We start from the raw sequence: 16,305 nt of genomic DNA, 5'->3' as shown, positions 1-16,305 counted from the left end.
TAGTTTGACAAAATGTCTGTCCCTGTTACTGCTGACTGATATTGTGTTTCAGCTCCGTGTTGCCTTGAGACTTTCTGATTAAATCCACGACAAATGAACTAAAAGATTTAAAACACTGTGTGAAGGACAATATGATAATCATAATCTCTGAGTGTTGCATAATGACATCAACAAACACACACACTCACACACACTCCTGAAAAAAACCCAGAAAAACCTGAATCAAGGAGTTAAGAGAGAGAGCAGCCTGAGCCAGAGGTCCTGGGTATCTCTCGGCCCATGTCCCTGTGACCGTCTCAACCTCAACAAATTCCTCCAATCAGCAGTGTGAGCCGGGAAACAGCCGAGCAGACGAGAAAAACCGTGAAAGATAAGAGGAAGTGAGAAAGGATTTACTATCAGTGTCACATCCCTCTGCTGTTCCCTGGTGTCTTTGTGCTTCAGCTGTTTATGAGACCAGTCACCGGTGGTTCTGCAGCTACAGGCCGAGCTACAGGAACCTGTTCAACCCAGAAACAATAAACAACAGTCTTCCCATTAATCAATCAAACTTAAATCGAGTTCAGAAGAGAGACGACTTACCCCAAACTCCATCAGCCAAGTTGCTGGGATGTATCAAACTCAAGCTCTTCATTTATTGAACTGTCAGTTCATCTGAACCAAGCTGAAGCTGTTGGTGTTGAACTTAACTTTCAACTCGACCCAAAAAGTTTTAGCTAACCTGAATCAATTATCTGCTCCTAAACTAAACTGTTAACTACCCTGACCAACAGGTGCTAAACTCACCTGTTGGTTAACCAGAACCAGATCATCCTCTAATCTGAACCAAAATGTTTTAGCTGCTAAAAGCAAACTGTTAGATAACCTGCGTAGCTGAACCAAGCTGTTAGAACTGTCTGATTCAAACCTGAATCGAAGTTTTGCAACTAAACTCGACAGTTAACTAAACTAAACCAAGAGGTTTTACCTAATAAACCAAACTGTTAATTAAAAAGACTTTGAGTTGCCAAGAAAGGAGAACCTACAGAAACTACAAAAATGGGCGGAGATCCAGCTGAAAAGGAAAAACAGGGGAGGCCTCTAGTCCAGCCACACCATGGGTGGCACTCCCATCAACCTGCCAACAGAAACCTGAACCAGACTAAACCAAAACAAAAACTGATCCCTGGACTACCGGTGATCTCAAAGCCAAAACCAAAACCACATAAACCCATCACTGGACCGTGCTGAGAAACACTGGGCGATGCCAGGTGTGGCCCTCTCCTGTTCTCAGGTCATTGGTTGTGTTCAGGTGCTTCGCTCCTACAGGAGAAAGCAGGTAGAGGGCAGAGAGAGAGAACAAAGCAACCCCACAGGCAGTGTGCGACAGGGCAAATACAGGGCCAAACATTACACTGTCAAATTAAACCATATAAGCTATCCTGACCCAAACGAGCCACAGGTCATTTTCAGATTGGGTACAGTCTTTCTGAAGTCCCCTGGATCCCTCTAGTTGAACCAATACTGTTATACAGAGGCCCGAGTTTTGCATTTCATACTAGAAATCACTCCCGAGTGCAGTCCACTAAATTTGTTGTTTTATGATCAGAAATGTAAAGTCTGCATGTAAATTTATGCAGTGATAGACCAATGATGAAGCTTAGAAATGATTCGAAAGATTCCTGACTACATGGAATGAATTGTTCTAACAGTCTATCAGTTTCAGATTAATTTCAGCCAAATTCAATGAGAATGTGTTGAGAAGTTTGATATTTATGCTGCTAACAAACTAATGAGTCAAACACATCGTTAGCAGAACAAACACTGTCCTCCAGAGTAATTCCCAGTCGGACTGTTAAACCTGTTTGCTCTTTAAATGCACTGTCATGTCATCTTGGCACAATGTGAGAAACAGAAATCCTGTTTGGATCCAACCTCTCAAAGTGACAGCATTTTCAAGATATGAGCTTTTTCTCTTAAATCATGAAAGCTGTAGGAGAAATTCCTTCCCATTGGTCAGTTGACCTACTGGAACCTGATGAATGCCAATCAGAGGTCACATAGCCAGTTTTGCTGATCAAACACTTCCTGATACAGTATCTCTGCCCTCAGCCTGTTAAAGTGTCCCCAAAAAGGAAATCAGCGGAGCTTCATAACGAGCGGCTCGGACAGACAGGAAATAGAGGAAGTTGAATGAGTTGAAAGGTGGCATTGCGTTTCATACTGCTGAACCGCCAAGTCATCAAAACCTCGCTGAGTGGGCAGAGCGATGAACTGCTGACGAGAACTTTTGGTGAATTCTTTCTTTTCGTGTTTTTAAGATGTTTGTTGTGTCCTATGGAAAACAGATGGTTCCCATCAGGGCCGAAGCTCGGAGTTTAAAATACGTTCAAGTCCCAAACAACCTCCACTCACACATCCTCCATCAAAGTTTAAATTATTTAAATCTTTTGTATACTTTTCATTTAGTTACCTGTTCACTCATATCTTCCGAAAAGAGATTAAAATCCAACAAAACTAACTAAACTGTATCTCAGAACATTGTCTATATTTTCTCTGTGGTTGACACCGAATTTCACAGGCATTTCCAGGAAGCTTCCAAGAAAGTTACTAGGAAATTTCCCAACATTGAGCCCTGGAAGCTGTTTGAAACCTCTCTGCTCAGGTCTGGTGGAGAATCCTTTATTTTGCTGGTCTAAAACTAAAAATAGTCAAACAGAGAGATGAAGTCTTTTTCAGCCAAAAAATGTAAAACACCCCAAGGTTGCTTGAACCGCCAACGAAAATGTTCAAGTACATGTCCTCAGTGGTAGCTACAGCCCTGCAGGACACAAAAGAATCTACTTCACAAGGTCTTTATGCCGTTCCCACAAAATATCAAATGATACTAAATAATCCGCATCAGCTCGTATCTCAAGAGCCGTGGTGTCTCACCTGGGAAACAAACATCCAGCTTCACACATCCGCTGGTGCAGGTACAAAGTTCTCACACATGAGAAACTGCTTAACAACCTGGGACAAATGAACAATACGACACTCAAACCTATTAGATTATCTGTTATACAACAAACACTAAAAAACTTAGATAAGAGGCCTCGAGAGTATCACCACTGTAACATCCTGAGGAAGTACAATCTTTGAAACTGAGAAAACACGAGCAAATCATGATTAGTTTCAAATATGGAAAAAACATGGCTCCTCCTCTGCTCTGCTCTTTTATTACTCCACATCTCAACTGAACAAGCACAGCGTCCACCAGAGATCCTCTCCTCCTCAGGGGACAAATACTGAAATAATATACCAGAATATATAAGAAGTAGCACCATCTACAGCTCTCTCTCCCTTCCATAAATTCCTGTTGACTGTGGCTGTCATCACTGAATGTGAACCTGAAGTCTTTCAAACAGATATAGTACAATTGTTCTTTTCAATTCAATTCAAAAGAGAACAACTGATGAGTGTTGGACCCTCAGTGGATTGTTGTTTATTCATGCAGAACTTCAGGTCTGTGTCGTTTTAAACCAGTGATTCATTGGACAGTGTCCTTGTCTGAGTTGTGTTGTTCTCCAAGGTCTGAATAATTCTGCTTTATCACAAGTTGGGTTTTATTTTGGTCGTTTCCTCCTTTATTTCCATCAGTGACTCCTCACCAAGTCGCCTTTCACCAGTGCCTGACGCATCGCTGGCAAACCAACACAGAGCTTTGTGTTGTTTTAATGCAGGTGTGTGTTTAATGTTTTAATGCTTATCAGATACCAGCACAGTGCTTTATATAAAACAGGATTTCCTAATAATTGCAGAATAATGCAGGTCATTTTAATAATAATTTATTATTACAAGTCACTGCACCAACATAAAAAAATCTTGAATCCTCATTTGTATTATAAGATTATGGGGAATGATCTCACACCAATAGAAGATTTTTTTTAAGACACTAAGATTTCTGGACTTAATACCTGTTAAAACAGACTTTTGCTTTGACTGTGTCATTACTGTCACTTTTAGTCGACATTCCCACCAAAAAACAGAGTGACTCACATTTCATTGGCCCCACAGTCAGACTGGTTTTCTAGTTTAAACGCTGCATCAGCTGATCAGTGCGACGTCTGCGGTGAATCCTGCTGATTTTCCAAGAACCAAACCACTGTCCCTCAACCAAACAGCAATTATTGTTACATGGTTTCATTTTTTTACTTAGATTCAGTGGCGTTCCTCTTTAACAAGACAACAACATGTAACCTAAACAACACTGGTGAAGAGAGGGGAGGTCCAACAGTGGCTGGCTTCCCTTTTGTCCACAGTAATGTACGAAAAACATGACAAACAAAACACAAAGAAAATATAAAAAATAATACTCAATGATAATACTACATGTCATTACAGAGTTCATCTTGCAAATATCCTCAGGTCCTTCATCTTTAGTACAAAATCAGCTTCAGGATGGAAAACATGTCCGTCCCAAAGCAACAATTATATTCATATAGTATTAATAAAAAGCTTTAGTATACACTTCAGTAATACTGCTTCAATTTCAATGTGCAAAGAATAAAATGTTCAGAAAGCAGATTGTGCTGAGCAGCTGTGTGTGTGTGTGTGTGTGTGTGTGTGTGTGTGTGTGTGTGTGTGTGAGACTTAAAATAACAGTCCAACATTTTGGGAAATCCTCTTGTCTCCTCTCCTGGATTCAGACTGAACACATGTAAAAATGGAAATAAGTAAAAGTGATTTTGGTTTTAACATCAACTTTACATACATGACAAAAAGTGAATCAAACAGCTTTGGACTTGGGGGAGATGGATTTTTTTTGCCAAGCTTTTGCAAGTTTCCCCCTGCTTCCAGTCCTTGTGCTAAGCTAGGCTAAACGTGTCTGTACCTCTGCACTAGACACAGAGATGAACCTGATAATTCATCTACTCGTCCGACTCTGGAGAAGACAGAGAGCAAGAGGATTGACCAGAAATGACAGACTGTTCCTTTAAGGTAATGATGAATAAAATCAAGTAGAACTCCTGTGGACTGTCTGCAGCGCCCCCTGCTGTGCAACACCTGTCTGTGTGTCTGTGTGTGTCTGTGTGTGTCTGTGTGTCTGTGTGTCTGTGTGTCTGTGTGTCTGTGTGTCTGTGTGTCTGTGTGTCTGTGTCTGTCTGTCTGTCTGTCTGTCTGTCTGTCTGTCTGTCTGTCTGTCTGTCTGTCTGTCCAACCAATGAATTGGTAAATCTGCTCCGTGTGAGAAGGTTAAGTTGCGCCAGGAACTCCCAGTGTTTTGGCTTCATGTGAGGTTGCAGGTCCCTCTGGCCGTCAGTGATGGCAGCCGGTGTCCTGTGGGTCCAACCTGTCCCCAGTGTTTTTCTGTGGCAGACACCAAACAGCGAGCGAGCAGAGTCACATCCCCCCCAAGCTTTAAGAAGCTTCCAACGAAGTGCTCGTCTAACAGCATCTGAAACTAACCCACCACGTCTTTCCAGCAGCAGACAAATCTTTCACTAGTTTACAATGACACTTACACTCACAGTGACTGGCCAGGTGTGTGGACAGTGGGCAAGGTTGTAACTTTGTCACTATGAATGTCTTGGCGGAGAGACTGTCGCGGTGATCCCCTTTCATTAATGAAGCCTCTGCCTGGCATCCTCACTCTATGAGACCTGCACTTCAGTAAAACCAACACAGAGGCCTCAGTATGTCTCAAATGACCCGGCTCATACGGTGTATTGTCCAACTACCTCTGTGTGTTTTGAACGTCCACACTAGTGGAGGTGTGTTTGTAATCTCAGTGTCATTATTTAATCATCAGAAGCTGAACCTGGCTGAACTTGTATCACAACATATTTGGTGTGATTACTGAGGCCTTTGTGTGAAGCATACTGAAGCCTTTAAACTAATTAATTATCCCAGTCACATGATGACTCCACCTGCCAATCAGCTCCCAATAACCCACTAGGTGCTAGAAAGTCGCCCCTCTGTCCATCACCAATCAGCCGGTGAGTTCCACAGGAAGCTCCCGGCTGCACAGCGCCTCCCACTGGCGAGCGAGGAGTGAGATCAGCCTCTCTCTGCTGTCAGCTCCCGGCACGAAGACGCACCACTGGACCTCACCCTCTGCGCCCCCGCTGGCTCCACCGCCTCTGGCCGGGACTTCCTCCCCTCCAGCAGCGAAGTGGTCCATGGTGAGGTGGCAGAGCAGGTCAGGGCCGGGCAGGTCATCGAACACCAGGGTCAGGGCCTGAGGGTACGTCTGGTAGCCCAGCAGGACCCGGTCCAAGTCCCGGATCCTCCGAGCCTCACGCAGCTGGTACCGCTCCCTGCAGCAGGACATGATGAAGAAGATGATGAGGAAGACGATGATGACAATGACTACTAATATACTATCAATACCCATCAATGACCTGAAAGACATCACTTCTGTCCTGTTGTAGTTTGATGAAAATGGCTTATTAATTAACATTAAGAGATTGTCAGTGTGTTACCAAAGACACTGATCATAATATCAGATATTCAGTGGAAATCTATAACATTTACCAGATTCCAGAAAGTAAACCTGGAATAAATCCAATTAGGATTAAAGGGAAAAGCAAACGAACAGCTTTCTCTTTTTTAAGATTCAAAAATGAAGGAACCGGTGGCAAATCAATAAAAGCAGCTCTGGACTCTTTTTAGAAATTTTCTGCAAATGTAACCAGGAGCAAAGTGTTGATCAGGCTCCGAACTTTGAAGGTGGTTTTGAGTTGTGGAAAATATTTTATTAATTGATTAATTTAATGTTTGTAAAATGTGCATTTTACAAGCACGCAAATGAATTTCTGTTCACTGCTGTTCATGCAATTCCCAATTTTTTCATTAAAAATTATTTTTCAAGATTAAACATCATGAGATCAAATTCTGGTCTGGTTTTATTCTCAAGCCTGTACACCTGTAATTTGGATTTATGGATGGATCTGTATCAGAAACTCAATCAGTTTCCAGTTATTTTTCTTTTTATTTATCATTTTTCTTCATGAACAACATTGTGAGTCAGAAAACTGCAGACCATCAGAAACAACACACTCTGGCAGTTTGAGTTAATGATCTCTGCACTAAGAGAGAGTGATGCAGCAGATCTGACTCCTCTGGGCCGAGGAAACTGTTGTTGCTTCTGTCTCAGCAGCATTTCTCTCAGGTGCTGCTGTTTATTAAAAAACTGCATTTAGGATTTCAAATGTTTTGTTTATGAGGGAGATAAACAGAGACAGGTTTAAATCTGGGTCACATTCTCCCACTGTGGCAGATACATAATGGTTAATATCATACAGCAGCTCTACACCTCTAAAACCACTTGATCAGTGATTCAAACAGGGCTGGTTTTGTGCTCACAGGTGGCTCTTTCCCCAGGTGGTAAAACAACAGAGTAAATCACAGCTTTAGGATAAAGACTGTCATCTTTCTTTGCCGCAGCCAGGAAATGATCATGGAAATGGTGACCACTGGTGGTGGATGAGATGTTTGCAGCTGTACAGTTGTTGTAAATCAATTTACAGAATTAAAATCTTTTTGATCTGTAACACAAACACGCTAAGAAAGTGAAAATGATGTTGACAGGAGAGATGTTAGTCACTGCTGATTGGTTAGAGCAAAATAACCTTCACTGACAGAAAACAACAAAGATTCTCTCAACATCAGATTCAGAATATCAGGCTCACAACATAGAAAAATAAATAAATAAGGAAATTTGACTGATATGAAAATATCATTGTGCCAAAAAAAAAAAAATACACTGTGTACTGACAAATAGTAAAACTGAATGATTTAGATTTCCCCTCATATTGAATCTCACACACTAAGCCCTGATTAACCATAACATGTGTTATCAGTGAGTTAATAGTCAGTGATAAAGACCCTGTGATGAATATTTTTATTTCTGGCTCAGCCACAGCGTCCTGTTCCTCCTCATTGTGACCAACACTGCTCCACCTCTCTGGGTTTAGGCTTCAGTGAACATTGATTTCAGCTGCTTTTTTTCCTGAGGCCACGTGTTCCCTGTGACTGAACTGTCTACACATCACACACAGTGACTCGTCGGCCAGTCACTGTCTCCTCTTCTTCCTCTTTTCCTGCTGCTGACGAGCACAAACTGTTTGGAGTTTGTTTTTTTTGCTGCTGCATTCAGGGGAGGCCACATGTGTCATTAATCTTACTGTTGACTGTTTATCAGCCTGGAGCCAGTTCGGCTTCTAACTGACTCACCTGTGTAGGTAAAGGCATTTAAATGTGTTGGATTTGGAGCGGGGGGGCATCACGTGTGCTCACCTGGAGGGAGGTTCTTTGGCAAAGTCGGGCAGAGGATAACTGATGTAGTCCTCATCCAATAGGAACACATCGGTGCTGGTCAGGATCAGGGTCCTGGGCTGGAGTATAGGAGTCGGGGCTGAGGCTGAAGTGGACGGGGAGGGGCCTGAGTGGGCGGGGCCTTGGCTGGGGATCTGGACCTGGAGGACAGGAATGAAAGGAGGAAAGAGAGAATAATCATTTTTTCACACGTGAGTTTAAAATAACAAACCAAAACAAAAGAACAGCTGAGAAATCATCAGTGTGGTCAGTGTGCACCAAGGTACAGAGAAAGAGACTCTCACCTGGAAAACCAGCAGGTACAGCAGGACATTAAAGGAGCGTGAGGATGAAGACGCTGCGCTGGCCGGAGTCTTCCTCTCTGCCACGATGAAGGTCAGGTCTCCCATCTCTTCCTCACTGGGATAAATAAACTTCACCCTGCTGCTGTGGACCAGCTCGTAGTTCTGCATCTTACCTGCAGGAGGAGACAAATTCACATCACTTCCTGATTCTGCACAGTGAAGTAACAATAAGCACGAGGCAGTTCTGAGGGGAGGGGACATTTCCTCTGAATGACAGTGTCCCAGCTCAGTTACCTGTGTTTGTGTTGGTGAACTGGGAGTAGAAGTCCTGATCCGACGGCTCTGGAGGAGGAAGCTGCTGCTGCAGACTGAGAGCTGACATCAGCTCCTGAAGAAAGACGCTCGTCCCATAACTGTCCCTGCTGAGGCAGCACACGATGTGATCGGCTGAGCGACCTGCAGAGAGAGGGTCCACAGGAGAGATAACAGGCTGAACCAGAGTTATATCAGCATTAAGCAGCAGTTCAACGTATAAACCTGTATGACCTCTGCAGACAGAGACAATGTGCGTGTGGATCCACCACTGACCTACGACCCTGAAGTACTGGTCAAACAGTCCCACGTTGACAGACAGCAGCTCAGACAGGCTGATGGACAGACAGCAGCACAGACAGACGTCTGGATCTCCAGTGTCCATTATGTCCAACACTGACAGACGGGGAGAGGGACAGCGATAAAAGGGAGGAGACTTAAAAAAAAAAGGAGAACCTAAAGACACCACAAAGATCTTCTGAGGCTGTGATGTTCACTACACACCAGAAAACAAACATCTGGGTAAATAAGGAGAAACCACTGCTGTTCTATGATCTGCACCATTTTAGAGGTAAAAACAAAGTCAGTTTGTTTATTTGTTTATTTATTTGGATGTCCACTAGCTTAGCTTAGCAATACTCTTCCTGAGGTCCACTGGAACAAACAACTATAATGTCCTGTGATTATGTAAATCAAAAGTAAGGAATGTTGGGACATTACATGATTTTAAGTGTAATCTTGTCTCACTCCGACTGAGTCAATCATGTCTCTTCCTCCTACCTGTGTGATGACCGAGTGTGGAGGCGGAGTCCTCCAACAGGAAGTAGATTGTGTCAGTGGAGAGCAGCAGACAGCAGGTGAGCTCAGCCTCTGGAGACTTGTAGAGAACCACAGACAGCCACAAGACCTGTCTCACCTCCTCCGCCTCAGACTGCGGGACATTAAAAAAAAAAAAGTTAGACTGGAATTTTCAAAAAAAAACAGCAGAAGAACTGCAAAATGTCTCTGAACATAAACACTGCCCTAAGGATTTTCTCATTATTAAAAGTAGGAGAGAAGACAGACAGACAGATCTGACTGACAGTTTCTCTCTTATGAAATCAAGGAAGGTGAGCATATTAAAATTATCAACTGAGATAAATTAATCTTTTAAATCATTTCAAAATATGGCAAAAATTCTCTGGTTCCAGCTTTTTCTTTGCTGCTTCTCTCAGTCTCTGTGATAGTGAACTGACTCTTCTCTCAAGTTTGATTCTGACATTTTAAGATACATTTCTGACTAAAACGTTTTTGCTGTTTGTTGACATTCTAGAGACAAAAAAATGAATTAAGAAAATAATCAGTAAATCAATTGTTAGTTGCAGCCCTACTAAAATTAGAAGCTTAAACAGCCCAGGTTTACTGTGGAAAACAGTCAGCAGGCAACTTTGCACTTAAATGAAATACAGCATTTGATAATACTGAGACACACAGGGACTGTGTGTGTGTGTGTGTGTGTGTGTGTGTGTGTGTGTGTGTGTGTGTGTGTGTGTGTGTGTGTCCTACCAGTGCTATATATTTGTGGAAGAAGGCCAACAGCTGCTGTCCTCCGAGCCCAGCCAAGAGCTTCAGCCCTGGGGAGAGACCCGGGATGAGGTGGGGGGACGGCTGGTTCTCCTCCAGCTGGAGACAGGAGGAGTCCCAGCTGAGGGGGAGAGGGGAGAAGGAGGGAGGAGAGGGGGAAGGGAAGATGAGGGAGGGGAAGTGAAGAAAAGTGAAGTAAATATAAAAATCAACAACAATAATTCACAGTTGTCTGTACTGACGGCTGCGGAGCTGCAAACAAATGAGACCATGTGGTGCCCTCCTGAGGCCCATCAGCACAATTTTGAGAAAAACTAATTAGATCACATGCGTACATTTAATCAAAATCTAATCAACGTAGCCTGAGATTTATTTTTTTCATCAACACACAAGTAGTAAAGAAACAGAAGCTGGGATGTGTCCACTCATTATCCAAACGTTTAGACCCAAACCAAAGCAAACCTGTGGAAAACCTTCTCAAACCAGACAATAAATGAATTTTAAAAAATGTAAAAGATTTGTTCCTAAAGGAAACTGATGATACCGACCTTCAGTCAACCTGAGCAGACCCAAATCTTATTTAATCTTTATTTAATCAGGTTTCTCATTGAGATTAAAACCTCTTTTTAAAGATCTGAAGGCTGAAGATCATTTGGATCACGCCTGATCCCAGGTCAGATTTCAGGTAATCTGAGGTGTGTTGACCTGTGAAGCCTCAGAGGACAAACTACACATACGCTACAGAAAGCTGCTGATTTTCTGGCTGAACAGTTAAAGAAACAGTTTAATCAGTCACACAACATCCCAGTTTCTATAGTTATTTGACTTTTATTTTAACTGTGGTGCTGATGAACACTAAAGATCCACAATGCAACATGTGATGGAAACAGAAGAGCAACTCATGCCTGGAATAAAAATAAATAAATAAATAAATAATAATACGACACTGGCAGATACAGATATCTGTTTTTTTGTTTGTTTTTGTCGCATTAAAAACTTAACAAACACATTTTGTGGAGAGGATCCCTTGAATTAGTCAAAGAACTGTGACTGTGACGTTTTAAACTGTAAAAAAAGACACTTGTCAGTTCTCTCTGGTGGACAGATTTTGTAATGGAGACAAGTTTCTAAATGACCTCAAAGATATCTCTGATGTTTATTATCACTTATCACCCAGCATACAGCTGATGCTGCTGTATCTGTAACAAGGTGATAATAACAAGGATGCAAAAGCATCTGTCAGACTGGTTTGTATTAGATACATAAATGTCTTGTACACTCACTGGTAAATGAGTGTCCTGATAACATTAGTACATTGTGTTTACAGTATTAGCACGGTGTGAAACTGGGACACAATGTATGGCTTTAATCAACCATGATATTAGCATGCTGCTCACAGGGAGTAGAATAATAGAATATGAAGTATAAGTGCTTCAGAAATTTACCTGCTGGAGTTGTGGGATTTCCTGGTACTGGTACAGCAGCACTGGTCTCTGGATCTGTAATGGTCTGAGAGCACAACAACAAGGAGTGAGAAACCAGAGGGAGTGAATCTAAATGATACAACCAGCTGAAAGAAGACCTGATAAGACCTGAAGTTTGAGCAGGTACTTTCCCTTCACCTTGTGTGTGCTCTCCTTGGTGTGGACAGGGCCTGCAGGTTTGGGGCAGGGCCAACATCTTCAGCCCCTCCAGGGATATTCTCCGCTGGCTTAGTGCCGCCAAGAAGGAGCTTCTGTCCTGGGCCAGAGGGAAGAGCAGCAGCAGCCTCAGATTTCCCAGCAGCAGCTCCACAGTGTGACGACTCCTGGACACAACATGATGGCAAAAATACAGATAATGACAATATTCAACGGACGATATATATGACAACATAAAATGTATGAGAATCAATTTTACTGTTCTGGAATTAATCTTAGTAATTAAAGATTTTTACTGTGTTTGATTTAAATCAATCAATAAAATGATACATTATAAAAAAACATGATAAAATTGTAAGCAGAAGCTGAAACTAATGGAAACTGTAAATACTGAAGCAGGAGAGATGAAATATGATAAACAGGCTGATCTGACTTTTCTTTCAGGGGTAAAAAATGTAAACAGTATCCAAACTAAAGTAAAAATAAAATAAAACAAATGTGTAAAATCACATCAATACTTCACTTAACAAACCCAGACACAGATAACTGATACAAACTGAAGTATGACAAGTATGAAACTACTTGAGTATTGGTCCGTAATAATCCTCGATCATGCAATGATCCAATCACAGCCTCTCTACCTGTGGTGGTGGTTTGCGCCGGTGCAGGAGGTGTTGCTGGTTCTGTCCCTGATCTGAGGAGCTCTCTCTCTGGGGTGAAGCACCACGGAGCCGAGGGGCACACGGACCAGCCTGCACCAGGAGGAGGAGGAGCGCTGAAGGTCAGCATTGCTCCTCTCTCTTTCTGCCAGCTCCCTGAAGTCCATCTTCAGCACCCAGAGGTGTCGGTGGGTGAGGAACAGGAGAGAGGGGAGGTGGGGTTCTTCTTTCTGGGGTAAGATGTCTAACAGGAGGGGGTGGGTGTCCAGGGTGGAGGAGGAGGAGGAGGAGGAGGAGGAGGAGGGGAGGAGGAGGTGGGCAGGGTAGCCTCCCTGGGCTCCCTGACTCTCCTCCAGCTCCCAGGAGTTGATGAGTGAACGGGGGAGGAGCTGAGGAGCCTCTGGGGGCTCGGGGTCTGTGTGAGACTCTGCTGCCTGGAAAAACAAGTGAGAAGGTTTTTGTTTTCCAGGCGCTCACACAATGACAGACTCTACAGACTCTACTCTTCAGACTCTACTCTCAGACTTTACTCTACAGACACTAATCTCAGACTCGCACTCTCATCTGTGCACGCTCCCTTTGACCCAGTTACCCACTGAACTGTGTGAAATCAGCTGCTCTCTGACCTGGATCAGCGCTGGCAGCTCGGTCCTCGTCTGCCGGAGCTCCTCAGCCTCGGAGAAGACGTACCAGCGGGTTGGACCAGACTGGAGCCCGAAGGCGAAGCAGCAGTCAGGGAGCTCACCTCGGGGGGACAGCAGGAGCTGGGAGTAAGGCAGCAGGAGGTCCATCTGCAGACCAGCCAGCACCTCCTGCACAGGCGGACTCTGCTCCCGGTCTGAGGAGAACAGACACATCATCACACAAAACAAAGAAAAGCATCAAATCTTTACACTTAAGATGCTGCAGGGAATGTTTGACATTTTAGCTTCAGTGATGAATCATTATTAAAATCATCATATTATTAAAAGAGTAATTAATTAATTACTTCTGCTCCACTGTTCATATCTGGACATAAGAATATTTTTTCAGCTTCGTTTATTCCAAATCACTATTTTAAGTTTTGTAGTAGCTCAAAACTGGTCAGAACATTTACTTTCACTGGACTCCAAGTTGAATATTGAATGTTTGTTCTGCTGTTGGTATTAATCAAGTTTTGGCCACTTTGTGATGAAAAAAAAGAGTGAGATGAAAAAGAACAGGAATCAAGAAGAATTTCTGGTGTATGATTTTAAACACAGTTGAATAATAAATGTCCCTGTACTAAAAATTCTGAAAAAAAGAAAAACCAGAGAAACCTGCACTTGATCCTATGTTTTGATATCAGTCACCAAAAACATTGTTTACATTTCCAGAGGGAGCTTGGTTGACATTTAAGTTATTAAATTCTTCCACGTCCTCCTGATTCAACAACAATGGAAGGCGTGGGTGGAGACCAACACTCGCATCATAATTTCTATTACATATTTCCTCCTCTGCTGTGACAAATTTATCAGGTCAGTGCCTGAGTTGTTGCAGTTTTCTCCACTTTTATGGAAAAGTTACTAGATTTTCTGAAACGTCTTAATACAAGTTGAGCTCAGTTTCACTTCCTGTTACTAAACCCAGTTCTGCATCAGGCCTGGTGATGCTTCCTATTGTCAGATTCAAGTCTGTCAAACACAGAACGGTTTTGGAAAAGATGGAAGATGTTTCTAAGTCTAAGTCTGTTTTCAGCAGCACAACATATAAAGATTTTTTGTAAGGAGAGTCCAGGTTTTACACAGGCAAGTATCCAGCTAGGAGAAAAAGTAGGCCTCAAATGAACTTAGATCAATTAATTCAACCCCAGATGCAGCAAAACACAATTCACGTAACCAGATATGAAATCAAGAGCAGCAACCACAGCTTCTGAATCTGTTTGCATCATATATAAAAATAAAGTTTGACTGAGGCTGATTGTGTCCTTACCTGTTTCCTGATTGGTCCATGTGAAATCATCTGAGAGGCACAACAATCCCAGCACCTGGTCCGTCAGCACCAGGCACACCTCCTTCTGCTCCACCTGCTCTTCTACCTGAAGGCAGTAGCCCCACAGAACCCTATTGATGTGCACCTCCTCCTCCTCCTCCTCCTCCTCCTCCTCCTCCTCCTCCTCCTGGTCAGGCATGTCCCCTTGGTGGCCACCGAGCTCCTCTGCAGGAGGAGCACCGAGTGATGTAGAGGAGGAGCAGACCGACTCCTCCACAGTGTCATCAAGACCCATCTCAAAGTATCCGTCCCCGGAGCCTGGACTGGAAAAAAATGAGCATAAAAGAATTGATGAACCAAGAATTTTCCTTTGTATATGAAAAAATTTCCTTTACGTTTATAAGCAAATGTTAGATTATTTATTACTTAATTAATTGTATATAATGGTGTACGTGACCTAAACTGTCTTTCTCTTGTAGTTGAAACAGCTACAGATACATGGAAGTATTGGAAGTACTGGAACAGTACTGGAATTGGATCCTAATTGAATTTTAGGATCTCAGAATCCAGTTAAAATCTCCAGAACCAGCAGGAATATCTGTGAATCTCAGACACAAGTGGGACTTTTAGAGAATCTAAAACCTAAAAACCAGCTGCAACGTGTGGGAATCACCGAAACCAAAGGGACTTTTAGGTGAAGCCAGTCAGATCCCAGAAAGCAGCAGGAACCTCTGAAAACCCCAGAAACCTGTGTGTGAAGGTTTCTGGTTGAATTACCTGGGACTCCCCACCTCGGTGCCCTCCACATGGGACTGAACCTCTCTAGATTCAGACCTATTCTCCTCCTCCTTCTCCTCTTTTCCCTCCTCTTCCTGCTTTTTCCTCCTCTGCTCCTTCAGGGTGGCGCTGAGACGCTGAGAGAGCTGGGTAATGAAGTCTTTGTTGGAGGAGAGGGAGAGCAGATGAGAAGGAAGCAGACGACACCAGGTGGCGCTGCACATCGAGCAACTGGTTTCAACTGGTCGGGAGGAGGAGGAGGAGCAGACACAACTGGAGGACAGAGAAACACAAACAGGGATCAATTCAGTTGTCCAATCAGCTCATTATACTTCCATACACCCCCCCATTATTCAATCAAATGTACCGTATTAGGTCTATAAAGTAGAGAGCAGTGCCTCCAGCTGGACACATGGTGAACTGCACCTGCAGGTCCTGTTAGTGGGAGACAGGCCCGAACTACAACACAGCACTGCCTGAATAACAGTCAAGGAGAAACTACAGCAGCTGTAGGAGCAGTAGTGAGCTATTAGCAGTATTTGTTGTAACAGTTACAACTGTAGTCGTAAATAGTAGCAGGAGAGGTTTTCGTTTTCTGATTTGCTCCTGTTTCAATTTGGAAACTCAACACTTTCTTTTGTGATTACGTTGTCTTGAGAACTTTTGTAAAATGTACATTTACACAGCATCAGTACAACAACGTACGTCATACTCTCCACTCTGCAGCTCTAAGTTGATCTTTTTAACATCATATCATCATTTTTTGTTTTTACTGCTGTTAAACCATCATCAGTGCTCAACAGGCTAAAGCCCGACCCCACA

At 43.0% G+C, this 16,305-nt stretch overlaps 1 protein-coding gene across 2 annotated transcripts in view; it reads right to left on the bottom strand.

Moving 5' to 3' along the window:
- Positions 1-3,790: 3,790 nt before the first annotated feature.
- nisch (nischarin) overlaps positions 3,791-16,305 on the bottom strand; it is a 28,790-nt gene continuing 16,275 nt past the window's right edge. For both annotated transcript variants that reach the window (XM_071493989.1, XM_071493990.1), the window contains 13 exons: positions 15,484-15,756; positions 14,707-15,029; positions 13,383-13,594; positions 12,739-13,190; positions 12,080-12,264; positions 11,903-11,966; positions 10,440-10,578; positions 9,675-9,825; positions 9,171-9,290; positions 8,877-9,038; positions 8,583-8,755; positions 8,260-8,438; positions 3,791-6,278 (listed from right to left, as the gene is read on the bottom strand). In XM_071493989.1, coding sequence (XP_071350090.1) covers positions 5,951-6,278; positions 8,260-8,438; positions 8,583-8,755; positions 8,877-9,038; positions 9,171-9,290; positions 9,675-9,825; positions 10,440-10,578; positions 11,903-11,966; positions 12,080-12,264; positions 12,739-13,190; positions 13,383-13,594; positions 14,707-15,029; positions 15,484-15,756 — 2,761 coding nt within the window. In that variant the 3' untranslated portion in view covers positions 3,791-5,950. The remainder of the gene's footprint in view (positions 6,279-8,259; positions 8,439-8,582; positions 8,756-8,876; positions 9,039-9,170; positions 9,291-9,674; positions 9,826-10,439; positions 10,579-11,902; positions 11,967-12,079; positions 12,265-12,738; positions 13,191-13,382; positions 13,595-14,706; positions 15,030-15,483; positions 15,757-16,305) is intronic.

The sequence above is a fragment of the Trachinotus anak genome, unplaced genomic scaffold (genome assembly GCF_046630095.1).
Source record: "Trachinotus anak isolate AG129_WGS33_773 ecotype Australia unplaced genomic scaffold, CSIRO_AGI_Tana_v1 ptg000013l, whole genome shotgun sequence".
NCBI classification, from domain to species: domain Eukaryota; kingdom Metazoa; phylum Chordata; class Actinopteri; order Carangiformes; family Carangidae; genus Trachinotus; species Trachinotus anak.
This window is presented reverse-complemented; position numbering and strand designations above follow the sequence as displayed.